The 16,311-nt window shown below is 62.1% G+C and overlaps 1 protein-coding gene across 2 annotated transcripts in view; it reads left to right on the top strand.

The window, feature by feature from the left end:
* INTS3 (integrator complex subunit 3) overlaps positions 1–16,311 on the top strand; it is a 36,174-nt gene that overhangs the window by 3,801 nt on the left and 16,062 nt on the right. For both annotated transcript variants that reach the window (XM_035346661.1, XM_035346662.1), the window contains exons 4-12: positions 3,255–3,368; positions 3,599–3,683; positions 5,193–5,259; positions 8,690–8,834; positions 9,744–9,873; positions 12,995–13,092; positions 13,862–14,053; positions 14,971–15,058; positions 15,595–15,674. In XM_035346661.1, coding sequence (XP_035202552.1) covers positions 3,255–3,368; positions 3,599–3,683; positions 5,193–5,259; positions 8,690–8,834; positions 9,744–9,873; positions 12,995–13,092; positions 13,862–14,053; positions 14,971–15,058; positions 15,595–15,674 — 999 coding nt within the window. The remainder of the gene's footprint in view (positions 1–3,254; positions 3,369–3,598; positions 3,684–5,192; positions 5,260–8,689; positions 8,835–9,743; positions 9,874–12,994; positions 13,093–13,861; positions 14,054–14,970; positions 15,059–15,594; positions 15,675–16,311) is intronic.

The following is a 16,311-nucleotide window of genomic DNA, read 5'->3' on the forward strand; positions in this document are numbered from 1 at the left end:
GCACAGCTCCTTTCCGAGCAGTTGGATCTCAGAGCACAGCTCCTTTCTGAGCGGCGGCGGCTCGGTGCGGGAGCCACCAAACGCTCTTCTCTCCTCCAGGCCTGCAGCTGGTGGGGAGCGCCCGGACGCCGTCAGCTGAGCGTAGGTGGCGCAGGGCGCGGAGGGCAGGTGCTTCGGGGCACTGGAAGCCAAGGCAGAGCGACTCCGGCGAGCTCCAGCGCTCGGTCTGCGTGGCGATCGCGCTGCGAGGGGCAGAGCAGAGCCCCTGCAGCGCCTTCCCCTCTGCAATGTCCTCTGGCAGGGGGCGAGCAGTCTGGCTCCGCGTGTCTGAGCTGCGGGCGGGCACCCGCGCGCTGGGGGCACGCTTGCTGCTCCTGGCCACGGTGATTAGACGTGGCTGGTCCTCCTGCTCTTGTCAGATCTGCTCTTGGGAGCACGGCCCTTTTCTCCGGGAGTAATTGGATCTGCCAGTCTGCCGCGCTCTGCTGGCATCTGCCGCTGCCACCTGCCCTGTGCCCGGACGGCAGGGTCACCAGTCGGTGACTTTCTGCCAGACTTCGGGGCTGATTTTCTCCCTGCCTTTGCTCCCGTGCCCACCAAGAGGGGCTAACGCTTGCCTGACAGGTAGGGCACCTTGTGGGACTCTCAGAGCTCTGAAGTCGTCGCACCACGGGCAGAGCTGCGTCCATCCTCCAGCAACGACCTCCTGCAGGTCCTGGGCCCTGGCCACCCACGGCAGCCTCCGCACCTCTGGTCCTGGGGGAGGATTCGCGGCCCCTCTCTGGCACGAGAGGACGGCATCGGGGGGCATCAGACCCCGCGAGGATGCTGGGGAAGTGGTGCTGCCCTCAATCAACCCCTGGAGGCTTCGCTTTCCTCCGCGGGCCCCTTGGTTTGCCCGGGGAGGGGAAAAAAAGACGCGAGTGCCGCAGCGGGCCGTGTTTACGTTCAGGGGTACTCGTGTGCCCGTTGCCCTAGAAGCCAGGCAGGGCTGTGCGCCGTGTGCTGCAGCCCCCGCACGCCAGCGGAGGCATCTCGTGCCATCTGCTCGGGCATCTGGTGTTCCTTAGTGCGCGCCTGGCCCCCGCGCGCCGCTGGGGCTCGGCTGGCCCCGTGGCCGTGCCGTCCCCTGGCTGCTTCTGCTGGCGCTCGGCGGTGGAGGCGGCACCGGCTCCTCCCGGGAGGTTGCTTGGAGCATCTCCCTGTTCCAGAGGGGGCTCGAGCTGCCCCAGCAGCCCGCGCATGGGGCGAAGACGCGGCAGTCAGACCTGGCGGTGGGCACGCAGCTCTCCTCCTCCTCCTCCTCCTCCTCCTCCTCCCCCTTTGCTGCCCTGACACCTCCCCCGTGCTGAACTCCTCCGGCGGCGAGGCGGGACGCTTGACCGCCTTCAAATATCCCCGTGCCAGCCCCTGATGTGTCACATCTCCCTCCTCCACCCGGCACCCCTCGCTTTAATTAACGCTCGGCTCCGGGATCAGAGGGCGCGGAGCCCTCCCCGCAGCCCAGCTCCTGACATCTCCTCCAGCAGCCGCTGCCTCCGCGGCCCCGCTGCTGGGGGGGCCTCTCCTCCGCTCCGTGGCTGTTTTCTCCCCCCCCCAGTCCCTCATTTAAAGCAAACATTTATCATTTGCTCCTTCCTGTTAATTAAACGGCCTCCGAGAGCGGGGAGGAGACGATGGCTTGTTTGCAGCCTTGGCAATAATCAAGAAATTCAGGTCCTCTCCCCGCCCCCTTGGCAGCGGAGCCCTGGGGATTTTTCTCCGAGCACCTTTGGATCATCGCTGCCGTCCTGGTGCCCGAGGCTGTCAGGTGGGGGTCCGGCCGGACCCGCCTGAGCAAGCAGCGAAGTGACACCGCCGACGCTGCCGTGGCGCTGACAAAAGGGGCTTTGTGCTCCTCGGGTTGTATTTTTGGAGCAGGCACCAGGAGCGTCCTTTGTGTGGGTTGTGTTGCGCTTTGCTGCGGTGTTTGGCATTTGGGGAAGTTTGCAGCAAGGTGGTGAAGAGCTGCCCAACTTCCAGAGGGTCACGATGCCCTTCTGGGACTGACAGGAGCGAGTTCCTCGGGGCACCTCCTGTGGCTGCGCGCTCCAGCCCTTCTCCTGGGGCCTGCCACAGTCAGCCCGGCCCGTCGGGAGCTAATCCGTGCTCCGAGCTGTGTCAGAGGTCCTGAAAGGGGCTTTAATTGCAGAACTGGGCACTGAACCTCCCACACAGCCACCAGAAATCCAAAGGGCAGGTGTGTGCCCCAGGAAAGGAGCTCCCTGAACGCAGCCGGAGCCCCTGACCGCCAAGAAAAGCTGAGGTGGGAAGCGTTCACCTCCTGCTGCTCCTGCGGGCGCAGAAACAAACCTGCCCGTGGGAGATGGCGAGGAGCCGTGGGTGGTCGCCCTGACCCCGCAGCGGAGCAGAGGAGGAGGATCCAGGCAGGGCAGGGGCCTGGCAGCACTGGCGTTTTCCAGACAACGGAGGAAAAGCCCCCAAAGCCCACACCTCTGGTTCTGATTTGTGTTGTTGTAGTTTTGTTTTTATTTCCTTCAACGGTGCTCTGTGGAAAAGGGAGGGAGAAAGCCTGAGCACGGGGAGCCTCATCAAAGGGATCTTCTGAGGCCTCATTAACTCTCTAAAGTAGGATGCAGAGAGCAGCCCCCTGCCCTCTGGAATATCATGACATTTACCGGCCCAAATTAACATTCATTCAGAACTGCTTAGCAAATTACTTCCTCGGCGCCCTCCACCCCCTGCTGCCCTGACCAGAGGGGAAGGGAGAGCCAGCGCCGTTGCTCTCTGGGCAGCGTTGTTCCTGGCCGATAAGGTCCTTCCTCGCCCCGTCTGGATGGGACTGTTTATTCGTCGCTCCTTCCCGAGGAGCGCTGGCTGCCTTTCCTCTCGGGTATCGGTCTCTCCGGAGCCGTGGCAGAGCACGGAGAGGGCTGGGATGAGGGGACGGGGGGAGGTTGTTGTGAGCCACCCCACGGTGTCTGCTCTGGAGCGCGAAACCTTTGGCCCCCGGGGCTAAACCCAGCGCGTCCGGCTGTCCTTTGTGCCCTGGAGGATTAATGGCTCGGCCTGGCCTGGCCCTGGGATGCTGATGCAAGTCACCCCGCGGAGCCTGCCTGCTTGATGTTCCTCCTTCCCTGAGATCAGTTTATTTGCTGTTATCTAATCAGGTTTTGATTAAAAACAAAACAAAATGGCGTGTTTTCCATCGTGCTCCCTTATCTGTAACCATCTCCTGCCGTTCCCTGCTGCAGTGCTACCGGGACTTGGCGCTGGTGAGCCGGGACGGCATGAACATCGTTCTCAACAAGATCAACCAGATCCTCATGGAGAAGTACCTGAAGCTGCAGGACACGTGTCGGACCCAGGTGAGGAGAGGGCTTCTCCCCAGAGCCCCCCCTCCTGGTGCCAGCCTGGCAGAGGACGAGCAGAGGGCGCTGGAGCTGGGGGAGGGCGTGGGGACAAGCTCCTTGGCTCCGCGTGGTGGAAGGGAAATACGGGCCGGGGGTGGCGTTCGCCGCAGGGGCACCCGGGGTGTTGCGGGGAGGTGTCGCGGGAGGGCCTGGCAGAACCTGCGCTCACCTCTCCCCCCATCCAGCTGGTGTGGCTGCTGCGGGAGCTGGTGAAGAGCGGCGTGCTTGGCGCGGACGGCGTCTGCATGACCTTCATGAAGCAGATCGCAGGTGGGTTCCGTGCTCCCAGGGATCTGATCTGATCTGCCTGCTCGTGCAGCAGGGCTCGTGGTGTGCTGCGCTTGGGATCGGAGCCAGAGCCCAGGTCCGGACAGGCTCCCCCGCGTCGCAGGACCCAGGACAGGCAGGAGCAGAGCTCGCTGGCAGGCGCTCAGCCTGCCCCAACCTGCCTGGTGAGGAAATCTCTCCAGGAAGGATGGAGCAGGGGATAAACCCTCACGAGTCTGCAGCTCCCAACAGCCTCTACGAGGAGTGAATCACAGCCAGGAGGCTTCTGGCAAATGCTGGAACAGGAAGCGAATTGGTTCCTGCTGCTGCCAGCCTTCACCCTTGTCACGCTGCACACGAGCACCGGGATCATCCCTGGTCCCTGCTGTGACCTGGGGGGTGACAGGAGCCGTGTAACTCATCAGAGATGCGGCGTGAAGTCAGTAGCTCTCGCGGGGAGCCGGGGCTGCCTGGATGGAAGCCCGTAGCGTGTTCCCACCGGGCCTGGTGTGAGCGCCCCGCACTCGTGCGCGCACACACGCCTTTCCGGAGTCACAGGAACGGTGCCTCTTCCGTGTTCCCTGCTCGGCCCTGGTGCTGGCCGCTGCGGGGGAATTGCTGTCCCCCCATAAACCTGACGTTGTGTTTTCATTGTGCACGCTCGTGACGCGGGGCTGGGTGGCCGGGATTGGAAATTGCTAGGTCTGCTCTTCAAGGGAGGAAGAACGGGGAGGGAGGGGACAGAGCCCTGAGCGGGAGCCAAGCTGTCCTGGCCCTGTCGTCGCAGCGTAAACAGAGCATTTAAAAACCCATCGCTGAAGGCATCCCTTGTTTTCCCTGGCTTACACCTCCCCGTTCAGGGCCCCCGCTGTTCTGGAAGGACGCCGCCGTCTCACTTCTCACCGCGTTTACGATGCTTTAATTGTTGTGACCCCGTTGCTTTGGCCTGCCTGCGCTAGCAGTTGGCCGTGCCCCTGCCGCAGGAGGCCCTCTGCTCCTCCTGGCTTTGGCCACGGGCTCCAGCCTCGTGCCGAAGGGCCACGCGGAGAGGGCGAGGCTCTGCTTTGACACCTGGCCTTCGCTGGGGAGCTCGGGCGTTCTTTGCAGACGCTGTGTCCCCGCTGTAGGCTCAGCAGCTGGGAATGTGTTTGTTTTGATTTTTATTCCAGCTACTGAATCTCTGCCCTTTCTGGCTTCTCCTCTGCTTTCCAGAAAGGATAATTTCTGGCTCCCTATTCCAGTTCTTCTGCAAGATTGCAGTAAGGACCCCCTGATCCCTCACAGAAAGCCGGCCTGCTGCACTCACAAACACGCTGTCAGAACGCCTCGGAACAGCCGAGCGTGTGCCGCGGGCAGCGTAGGAGCAGACAGCAGGATGTGCTCCAGAGCCCTTAGTTAGCTTCCCCTCGCTGGGGTACGGGGACTGAAGCCGTCGGTGGTCCAGCTGAACCCAGCAGCACAACCACACTGTTAATCCGTTTTTTCTCTCCTGTCTTGTTTTCCCTCTTTCAGGCGGGGACGTCACCGCCAAGAACATCTGGCTGGCCGAGAACGTCCTGGAGATCCTGACGGAGCAAAGGTAGGGTGCTCGGGGGGCTGGTGCCGTCAGGAGAGCAGCGGCCGGGCGTTACGCGGGTGAGAGCGCGCCTCGCCGGCCGGCCACAGAGCTTTGTCGTCCTGCCCCGTGCACGAGAGGCAGGTTTGGGAGCAGCACGTGTGGCACCAGCCCGAGTGGGAGCACGTTGATGGGGTTTCCTGTGCGAAAGACCCCTGCGTTCCCTTACCGTGACACCAAGCACGTTGCCAGGCGGTGCCACGAACCCCTCGCTCTCAAAGCCCTCCTGCTGCAGGTTCTGTGTGGAGGGCGGCCTCAGGTCCTCCCGTCAGCAAACCTCCGCGGGGATGGAGAGGGGCTGCGTGCCCCGTCAGACGAGGCGCCGTGCCCGGGCTGTGCCTGTCCCGCGGGCGCTGTGCGAGGACGCGGCTGTGCCGCAGCGTGCAGCACCCGGGCCGTGCCACGGCAGCACCCGGCGTGCGGAGGAGCACGCGTGGCCCCCGAGCAGCAGCCCAGGAATATTTTCTTCCTGCGTTTCCTGAGCTGCGGGGGAGGTGTTCCTTTCGCAGGAGTAGGACAGAGTTAATTGCCCAAAAAGCTTCCTGTGTTTAAACAGCTCCTGCTTCGCTGGGGCTGCGACTTTAATTTGTTGGGGACGAGCCATCTGGGAAGTATTGTCCTGTGGGTTCAGCATTGTCCTTTGTTGGCAAAGCAGCCGCTAATTGATGATAAGCAGAATTCCTAGCTGCAGCCCTCAACTGGGCAGAGTCATTATTTTTAAATAGCCTATAGCTTTTCACCGAGCACCCGTCTATAATAGCAGCGATTCTCCTCAAATCGCTTATTGCTGTGGTTAACAATCAAGTTGTTAAAGCGTTTATCTGGTCCTGGTGATTTGTCTCCGGGATTAGCTGTGCCGGTGCGCGCTGCCGTGAGTGCCATCTAGTGCCCCGCTGCGCGGGCTCGAAGAAGGAAGCGTGGAGAGACCCTCCGAGGTCTCCTGGGCTTCTCTGACCTTTGCTCCTTGGCAGCATTCCCCCGGCTCCCTTCGTGCTAAGCTCAGCTCTTCCATCCCCGGCTGCTTGCAAGCTTTACCCGCCCGTAACGCGGGCTCGCCGCGCGCTGCTGCTGCTCGCTGCTGCCAGTCCGCGCCTCGGAGCGTCCCCGGAGCTCTGCTCGTCTCGCCGAAGCACGTTACAGCTTTCGCCTCGCAAACAGCTGCACTGCGGGAGAAACGGCTTCTGGCTGGGGATCCGAGTCCACATCTGGCCTTGGCTCTGCAGGAGAGCCCGGCGCCCTGAACGTTAGCTGGGCTCGGTCGCTGAAGGAGTCTGATGGGAGCAGGTGTGGAAGGAAAAGGCTCGGCCCCTGCTGAAGGTGCTCCCGGAGTGCCCGGGGAGCATCCTGCAGCAGCTCAGAAACCCCGCACGAGGGGAGCTGAGGCCCGGGAGCGAGCCCCGAGGAGAACCTGCAGCTCCCCACGGGGATTTATGCCCTTTGATCAGGGGAAAGGCAGAGCTTTAATTAAAGCCGTGCATGTGAAGATCTGCTTCCACGTTCAGAGTGTTGGCTGCTTGGTTTAATTAAAACCAGTAACAACAAAGCTGCTGCTCGAGCAGTGCCCGCGCTGGAGGGGAGGCCCCTCCGCTCCCTCTCGGAGCCGCTGATTTCGCTGCTAACGGCTGCGCTTCCCCCGAGCGTTTTCATCTTCTCTGCCTGCCCGATCGATGAATCCTGGGGCTGTGGGCGGCTTCTGACCCCCCCTTTGACAGCGTTTTTCTTTTCTCATTGGGAAAAGGGGGAGATGCTGGGGGAGATGCTGACCTGACAGCCCCCGGGATCCCGGCCTTAATTACTCCCACATCCTCCCTGGACGTAACCTCGCGCAGCGCTGCCCTCCACGCCGCCCGGCCGCCTAATTAATCAGCTCCTCGCAGCCAGCTCGATGCAGCGAGAAGAGCCTGGGAAAGCAAACACTTGTCACGTCTTCCCAGGCTCCCTCCGGTGATTTAGGGCAGCTGACTCATTTGCCACCGGGCTGGTGTCTCTTCAGGTGGCGGTGACGGTGCAGCTGCTGCGCGCGGCGGTGCCACTTCTGCGGGGCTCTGATTTACGGCAGGCTGAGCCGGGAGATGCTGCGGGTCATCCATCACGCGGGAGGCACCGAGCCGGCCTGGCCCGTTCTTGGCATCCAGTGCGAACAGCCAGGCTGACTCGGTCGTTTTTACGGACCGAGAGTATTTATTGTTGCAGTTAGATAAGGGAGGGTGAGAACGCGGCACACCCAGCGGGCAGGGCGCTCGCGGGAGCCGCGGCGGCTGGCGGCCGCGCTCTGCCACGGGAGCAGGGCTGTGGCACCCACCCATACAACTGGGAAACAAATCTGCTCGCAGAAAGCCGCCGGAGCACTGCTCCGTGAGCTGCCTCGCCCTCCGAGGGCGCAGAAGCGGAGTACGGCCGTGCCCGTAGCCGCTCGTGCTGCTGGCGAGGCTCCCCGCGTCCCCTCGCCTCCGAGGGGGATGGATTCCTGTGCTGTGATGTCTGTCCTGGTGTGGTTTCCAGACCTCTACATAGCTAGATCCATCCTCTTGCAAATCAGCCCATCTCCTTCTCCCCAATTCTCTCCCTTTGTCGTTTCAGCGTCCCCAGAGCCACGGCTGCGCCTTTCCTTCTGCCCCCCGTGCTGCCGGGTGGCTGAGATGGGGCAGCAGCAGCTCTTCACGCGCTGCCCGAGCTGCTCTGGCCAAGGACAAGGAAGAAACGCAGATCTCCTTGCACCCCTGCTGCCGTGCTGGCGCTCCCCTCGGGCAGCACGAGGGGTGGCTTTCTGCTGGGCCACGCCACGTGCCCCGGCTGCGTGCGAGGCACCTGCTTTGTGAGCAGCCCTTTGAGGCAGGCAGCGTGGAGCCGTGCCCCTGCGGGAAGGCCCTTGGTAGCTCGTGCTGCTGCCTCGTGTCTTGCTCAGTGCTGGATGGCTGCAGAGATGGGAGGAGAAGCTCCTGTGGCAGGCAGTGCCTGCGTCGAGGCCGAGTCTGTTCGTGGAGCTGCTCCCTGTGCTTGCTCCTGAGCGCGTTTTCGCTTGCAGTTGCAAGTAGCTCAGCTCGTTGTGGCTGTGAGCACCTCCGTGGCCCTGGCAGCCTAACCCAGCAGCTCCTGTGCGCGTCTGCCACCCTGCCACAGAGCTTGGGTCCGAGCCCCCGGCCGGCAGACTGCAATGGGACCCTCCCGGGGGAGGGAGGGGTGGCCCGAAGCGTAGCAAGAGCTGGCACGGAGCTGGTTGTGGAGGGCAGTCGATGGGTGGACGCTCTCCAGGCTGGAGCCCCTGCCCTTGCTCCTGCCCTCGGTGCTTGGTTTCTTCTGGCCTCGGTCTCTCTCTCGGTGTAATTTCTTGTCGTGGTTCCCTCCAAGATGTGGCTGAAAATGTTTTTGTGTTTTTTTTTCCCTCCTTTGGCAGAGAGTGGGTGCTGAAAAGCAGCATCTTGATAGCGATGGCGGTGTACACGTACCTGCGGCTCATCGTGGACCACCACGGAACCTCTCAGCTCCAGGTGCTCCGCCAGAAGGAGGTGGATTTCTGCATCTCCCTCCTCCGCGAACGGGTGAGCGAACTGGGGGACGGCTGGGAGGGGAGGCCTGGCTCCCTGGGGTGTCTGTGCCCGTGCACGTGGTGCTGCCTGCGCTCCTTGTGCCCTGCTTGTGTAGGAAAAGCTGGGAGCGTGAGACCCGCTGGCTCCTCGGGGTCACCCCAGCGTGCACCCTGCTGGCACCGCTGCCTGGTTTGTTCCCAGCGCAGGCTGCGGACGGGTTTTGAACCGTTTTGAGTAGGCTGCCTCGTTCCAGTCTGCTCTATTCAGGCCACAAGGTTTGAAACCGTTCCCTTGCTGCTGCTGTGGTGCCTCGGTGGTTGTCCCGGCTTAAAATAGCTTCAGGAATATCAGCTCCTCCCTTAGGGAGGCAGCTGGTGGCCTCGCAGGCTGGTGGAGAACGTGATAGCCAGCCCCGGGCATCTCTTAGTCCATCCCGTGCAGGAGAAGCCACCAGCACCAGGTGCTGGCTGGCGTCCTCGCGCTCAGCATCCTCACCCTGCGGGCTGCGAGGTCCCTGCTGCTCCCTCCCCACGCGCTGCCCGCTCTCCCCTTCCTCCTTGCTGGGCAAGAAGGACCAAGCGCGAAGTTGGAGCTTCAGAGACTGGCTGCGGTCCTGGAGACAAAAATGTCAGATTTATGGGCTGATTGTTTGCTTTGCAAGAGAGGGAACATTTTAAAATAGCCGTTGACCTTCCCGCCTGTCACCCTGCCTCTCAGAACCTACTAACTTCAAAAGAGGGGCAGGCTGCCAGGGGCAGGAGCGTAGATATTGTGCAAGGAGTGAATCATCTGGAGCCGCGGTGAGGTTGAAGGACTGACTGTTCCTCCCTTCCCCTCGTCACCCCCCCCCCCCCCCCCCCCCCTCCCCCTGCTTGGGAGCAGGTAAACACTCGGTGCCACTTTCTCCTCTCCTTTCCCCAGTTCATGGACTGCTTCATGGTCGGCCGTGACCTCGTGCGGCTCCTGCAGAACGTCGCAAGGATACCGGAGTTTGAGCAGCTCTGGAAGGACATCATCCACAACCCGCAGGTCCTCAGCGCGCAGTTCACAGGTAGGCAGGGCCGAAGGGGCGGCCGGATCCGTGCTGCCCTGCCCGCGGGCAGGGAGCAGCCCCTGCCGTGTCCCCAGGAGCCCCGAGCCACCCCGTGTGCCATCGGCAGGCTGCTGACGCCGCTGTCAGTCCGTTAGGAAGCAAAACGCGCTGGGCGTGGGGGTTCCTCCCAGATGCTCTCTCCGAGCAGAGCGTGCAGGGAGAGCTGTAATTACCCCGTGTGATCCCACCTCCGTCGGTGTCGGGGCCCGCATGGCTGTTTGCAGCGCCTCTCTCGCTGCTGACGACGAGGAGATGCCTCCAAAGGCAGCTTTCCACTGGCTGCAGGGGGCTTTGAAGAGCAGGAGGATTGAGGTGGACAAATCCCGGGCATGCAGCTGGGCACAACAGTCACGGAATCGCGTTGCCGGTTCTGGACCCCACGCTCCCACACCCACAGCTGGTGTTCTTAACCACCTGATTTATGAGCTGAGGTGAAGCAGAAGCCCACAGACACGAAGTGTCTGAGTTCCTCACAGTCTCCAGAAGGGACCTGAAGGAACCTCCGCAGCTTTAAGCCGAGAAGCCCAGGAGATGCGGCAATTGACACTTTCCAAATGGGATCTCATCTCTCCCGGTAGCTTCCCACTCGTGGTGTGTCAAGCACGCAGCTGTGAAGCACTCTGCACAGCCTGGGTTAAAATAGATGTGATGGAGAGTGTTACATTTATAATTTTTATTGCTATAAATTATTCACTTCGCTAGGGGCTGTCACATCATTATCTGGCTGCAGCAATTCGAGGGAGTCTTTGGAAACGGGGCTTCAAAGTGTTCTTTCCCCACCCCCAGTGCCCGCTCTCCTCTCAGGGGCCGTGTTAGCGTCACTTTAAAGCCCTCGGATCATGCTCAGGGAACGTCGCAGCGCATCGTTTGATTAAATGCTCCTTCAGCTCTGCCATCTCCAGAACCTCTCCTGCCATGGCCGGTCTCTGCTGAGGCTTGCCAGCTGAAGGGCTGCAGGGGCCGAGTTCTCCTCTCTGGTGTCGGAGGTGGCTCGTGGGGCTTGTGGAGGCAGAGGAGACCTGGTCCTGCCCTAGGGGAGGCTCAGCCCGGCCTCTTCTTCCAGAAGCCTTTCTACTAGAAGCATTCCCAGTTCTGCCTGGGTCTTTGTAGCTGCTCGTCCTCGTGCTTTTGGAGCATCCTGGGGCATCTAACGAGCATCTCTGTGGCTTCTCTCCCTTCCCTCGCTGGCAGGGGCAGCGGTCGGGGCGATTTTCCTGGTTTGCTGCAGTTTTAACCAAACAACCCTGCAAAGCGATCCCTGACATCGGCGCTCCCGACTCGTTTTCTGCTGACAAGCAGCAAACTCCCCACGGCTTCTACCCTTACTCCCATGGTTCTGCTTTGCTCCTGTTTAGCGCCGCCGCCGCCAGCCCGCGGCATTGCCCGACGATGCACAAAGGTGAGGCAACGCCTGGGCAGTGCACGCGCTGGTGAGCGTGTCTCCGTGCAGTTCCTGCTGCGGAGCGGTGGCGTTTACCCCTGGCCTTGCAGCCCTGGGTGCGGCAGGGAGCAGCGAGCTCTTCGTGGCCGTGCACAGCAGCAGCCTCTGGGCTTTTCCTCCCCATCCTGCAGAGGACCCCGCAGCCGGCTGGGGGGCTTCAAGCAGAATCTGATCTGTCCGGGGCACTCATCAGGGCTGGTTCCTGACTTCTGGTGCAGTTCTCGCCACGTTAATGACCCAGCAAAATAATCGCTAAGCCGGGGCTGATGTCGGTGCTCCTGACTCATTTTCTGCTGACAAGCAGCGAACTCCCCACGGCTTCTGCCCTTTCTCCCGTGGTTCTGTTTTTCTCCTGTTTGACACCACCAGCACCAGCCAGGGGCATTGCCCGACGATGCACAAAGGTGAGACAACGCCCGGGCATGATCCATAAAGCCGAGACAACACCTGCACCTTGCTCGTGCTTCAGAGCCTGCTCCCCCAAATCATTCCCCTGCAGTTGGCCTTTTTCAGAGGAGTTATTCTTTGCCCTCTTGCTGCCCGCTGCGAGCCTGCCCTAATTGCTCTGCGAGGTGGCTGTTAGCTCGAGCAGCCGCTGGCACACACGCTCAGCTCCGTGCTGCTCTGCTCCAAGCCAGACCCGCTGAGCTCTGTGCTCCCGTGGCTGGGGCCCGAGCCCAGCGGCACCGAGCGAGGGGGGAGGCTCCAGGCTCAGGATCCGTCCCTCCGAGGGACGGCGTGCCGGGAGCTTTTCACCGGCAAGGTGTTCCCGCGGCTCCCTGCCGCGTAGCTCGCTCCAGCCTTTCCCTGAGCTCTGCAGGAGCTGCCAGCCGTGCTCCCTGCTCCAAAGCCTCCCCCCAGCCGTCCCCCAGGTGCGACCTGGCTGCGTGGCGCGGCGACAGCCCCCGAACAGGGAGGGTGAAGCGCACCTCGTGCGTGCAGCATCCCCGGCGCCCGCCTGTCTGCAGCGGAGCTGGCGGCCTCGTAAATCCTTCAGGTCTTGTTGAGCGGCAGCAAAAGCCTGAGCAGAGAGCTCAGGTCATAAATTCCTCCTCTTCCAGCTGCCCGGGGATGATGAGTGGCTTTTGCAGCCTCCCCTTCTGCTTCCCCCCCTCTGTTCTTTACGCACAAGGCTTTTTTTTCTTATGTCTGGTCTTCATCTTCACATCTGGGCGCCTTTCTGCCGGGGGAGGAGCTGGACTAGATGCTGGTAGAGCCCTGGATGTGGGCTTTTTTATGCCTGCCCTGCTTTGTGGTGCCAACTGCTCCACCTGAAGCCATCGGCTGGTGTGGGACGAGCGGCAGGGACAAGTCTAAGGTCATCTTTGTGCTCCCTGGCAAGATACGGGAGATGCACCGTGGTGGTTGTAGCTGGCACCTTGGTGTCTGGGCTTCCTGGCCCAGATCTCGCCCCTGCCGTCTGACCACTGATGTCCCCCCGACCTCTGGACAGGAGATGTTTTAGCAGATGTTTCAAGCCAAAATCGTCATCTCTTTCCAATGCTTGTGGCCAGAGGGAAACAGAGCTTAACGCTCTGACCTGCACCCCCTGAGGATGTTGGTACATCCCCACGCAGATCCCATTCGGTGCCGTCCGTGGGTCTGTGCGGGCGCTGACCCCCGTCTGTCTCTCCCCAGGTGTCCTCCAGCTCCTCCAGTCGAGGACTTCGCGCAAATTCCTGGCATGTCGCCTCACTCCCGACATGGAGACCAAGCTGCTCTTCATGACCTCGCGGGTGAGTCCCTCGCTCGGGGTCCTGTGCCAGCACGGGGGAGGAGGGCGCTCGTCCCTGACGGGCCCACCCTGCACCAGCCCTGTTCCCACGCAGGGAGAGGGAGCAGAACACCCACGCCTGCTGCTGCCACGGTTCAGCAGGGAAGGTTTCTGCGGGGTGAAACGGTGCGAGCAGCTAAAAGGAAAGGGCTGTCCGGGGCCGGTGCAAGTGTTCTTTGCTTCTGGCATCTAATGGTGATGAGAGGAGGAAAGACTGCCCAGCAGGAGCTGATGTAGCTGGGCCCGAGACATCCCTGGTATTCATTAAAAGGCACAAAACGGCTTTGCAGGGGAACATTGCTCCTGGCTGGCCGCTTTCCAAGGCAAGCGCTTTCTCTGAATGGCTGCGATGCGGTGGGTTATCAGAGCTCTGACAACAGCAGCGCTGTTCGAGAGAGGCCAGGAGCTGCGCTGCGACAGCACGGGGGGTTAACCCTTATCTGTGCTCGCACGCCAGGCAGGGCTGCTCCCCCCTCGCCGGGCTGCGCCGCGTGCCGGGCGTGTGGTCCCGTCCGCTCGGCTGGAGGCGTGCTGCGCAACGGCCCCTTTGCTTCCTCCTCCTCTCTGAAGATGCTGCCGACGTGGGGCTGGTGGGGAGCAGGGCGTGAAGGGGAGCCTGCCAAAAGAGGCGGCTTTCAGGAGGGCAGATGAGCCCGTTGGTGGATCCGGCAGGTTTTTCTAAACTTGCCCCGAGCTCTGAGCAAAACCTGTGGCTTCCCCTTCCCCCCCAGGTGCGGTTCGGCCAGCAGAAGCGGTACCAGGACTGGTTTCAGCGGCAGTACCTGTCCACCCCCGACAGCCAGTCCCTGCGCTGCGACCTCATACGCTACATCTGTGGCGTGGTCCACCCCTCCAACGAGGTGCTCAGCTCCGACATCCTCCCGCGCTGGGCCATCATCGGGTGGCTGCTCACCACCTGCACGGTGAGTCCTGCGGACCAGAGGCCCCCTCGGCTCCTCCTGCCGCCCGGCAGCTCGGGGAGCGCGTTTTTCCAGCAGTAATCTGCAGTTCCCAGGCTCCAGCCAAGCCTGAGGGCGAGTCACGTAACTGCGTGGGATCCCTGCCCCGCGAGGGGGGGTGACCTGCTGATGCTGAAAGCTGCCGGGGAGGTTGGGATGAGGCTTTGCTGGCTGGGCTGGCGGAGAACTGCAGAGCAGCGATTAGGACATTGGTCTTTGTTCTGGGCTCTGCATTCCAGTCCTGGCTCTGCTGCATGGTGGAGCCTTTGGGACCGGCTTTCCCAGCATGAACTTCACCGTCTCACTTCTGACTTGTCACGCACTTCGCTTTTGTGCCTGGACAAATCTTGGAGGCCTCTGCAGTGAAAGCAGGATGTGAGAGCACGTGCAGCCCGAGGCCTCCCTACAGCCTCGATCGCCTCTGCTCCCTCCTCCAGCCAGTCGCTCCTTATCCCACCCAGCTCTGCACTCTGTCAAACAGCAGAAGCTGGAGAGGAGGCGGTTGCAGTGCCGTGAGCGCGTGGCAGATGAGGCCAAACGAGGCGTGGAGTCCAGTTCAGCACCATTGCAGGTTGTGGCCAGGCAGAGCACGTGGCTTCTGTCTCTCAGTCTCGGGGCTGCTGTGCCCTCTGCTGCTCTGCTTGTTCTGGCTGGAGCTGCTTTCAGAGCAGGCAGGTTTCTTCAGGAATTTCTCACCCGGTCTGAAAACCCACCCAGAGCAGCAGCAGGTGCCCGGGGGCGCTGGAGCCAGCCCTGCCTTGTGCCAGTGGTGGGGAGAGCATCGCTGCCCCTCCCCGCGCAGCAGCAGGGCCCGGCACGTTGGGTGTGCAGAGACCGGTGCTCAGCAGTCACTGATTGACTTTTTTTTTTCCCTTCTGTAGTCCAACGTTGCTGCTTCGAATGCCAAGCTGGCCCTGTTCTATGACTGGCTCTTCTTCAACCCCGAGAAGGACAGCATCATGAATATAGGTACTCTGCGGGGAGCCCCTCTCTGAACGGGCAGGGGTTAACGGCTTCTGGAGCTGGTGGAGACGGTGGGACCTGGTGGGGAAAGCCCAACAGATGATCTCCAAAGAGCATCAGTTCCCTCCCCTGCCCTGAACTCCCGGGATCTGGCAGCTTGCAGGGGAGCTGCTCTGTGGGAGCCCCCTTTAACTGCGGCTTTTGCCGTGTGGTAGCAGCAAGCCTCTTCCCCCAGGCCAGGGGCCAGCCCCAGCGCATCCCTCGCTGCGTGCCTGGCGGCAGGGCTGTTCCCGGGCTTGGGGCACATGAGCGGGGACTGGCAGAGCCCTGCTCCTGCCCGCGGGGAACCTGCTTCGTGCCTGCTTGAAGTCCAAATGTTATTTAGGAGCTGGATGAGGGCAGGGGTGCAGAGCAGCCAAAAGAAGGGGGTTCCCTCTGCACTGGGGGGGGCAGCAGGGTAGGTCTGCAGCAGGTGGGGGGGGAGAGGAGGGTGTTGGTATCTTTGGGCTCTCAGCACGGTGCTCCCTGCTTTCTCCTTCCAGAGCCTGCCATTCTCGTGATGCACCACTCCATGAAGCCTCACCCTGCCATCACCGCCACGCTGCTGGATTTCATGTGCCGGGTGAGCCACCCCTCGCTCCCAGGGGAGTTCCCTGGCTCGCCAAATGAGTTGCGTGACCAGGGCTGAGTGATCATGGCTTTGAGAGCAGCCACTGGGGTCCACGCGGTCCCTCTGCCACCGGTGGGACAGGGACTCCAGTACAGCGTGAGGAGGGAGGGAGCCCCACGGGCCACCTCCCCCCTGCCTAAAGCACCCAGCTGAGCAGAAGTCACGCTCCAAAGAGAGCTGGTCACCGTGCCAGCCCCTGGGGCTTGGTTTAGCCTCGTCTGCTTGCTCCTGGTGCACGGGAGTGGAGGTGTGCTGGGCGGGAGCTGCTCCCTTACGGATTGCAACCGTGCCCTCGGGACATGCTCTCCTCTGAGCCGCCCCCGCTGCCCGTCGCTGGTGCTCGAACGCGTTAGGGTAGGACGGTGCCTTCCCTCCTGTGCTGAGGCTGCCTGGCTGCACAGCCTGCTCCCCGCCCCTTGCTCTGTGCTGGGTAGTCCCAAAGGGCTGACCCCAGCAGTGCAGGCACCAGCAAGGCAGATGTCTTCACTCCCCGGGGAGTTCCTGGTGCAAAGGCGAGTTGCCGCTGCATCCCGCAGTGAGGGCGGTTCAGAAATCCCTAAAGCCAGTGATGACTGAGCTGCCAAACAGT

The sequence above is a fragment of the Oxyura jamaicensis genome, chromosome 25 (assembly GCF_011077185.1).
Source record: "Oxyura jamaicensis isolate SHBP4307 breed ruddy duck chromosome 25, BPBGC_Ojam_1.0, whole genome shotgun sequence".
NCBI classification, from domain to species: domain Eukaryota; kingdom Metazoa; phylum Chordata; class Aves; order Anseriformes; family Anatidae; genus Oxyura; species Oxyura jamaicensis.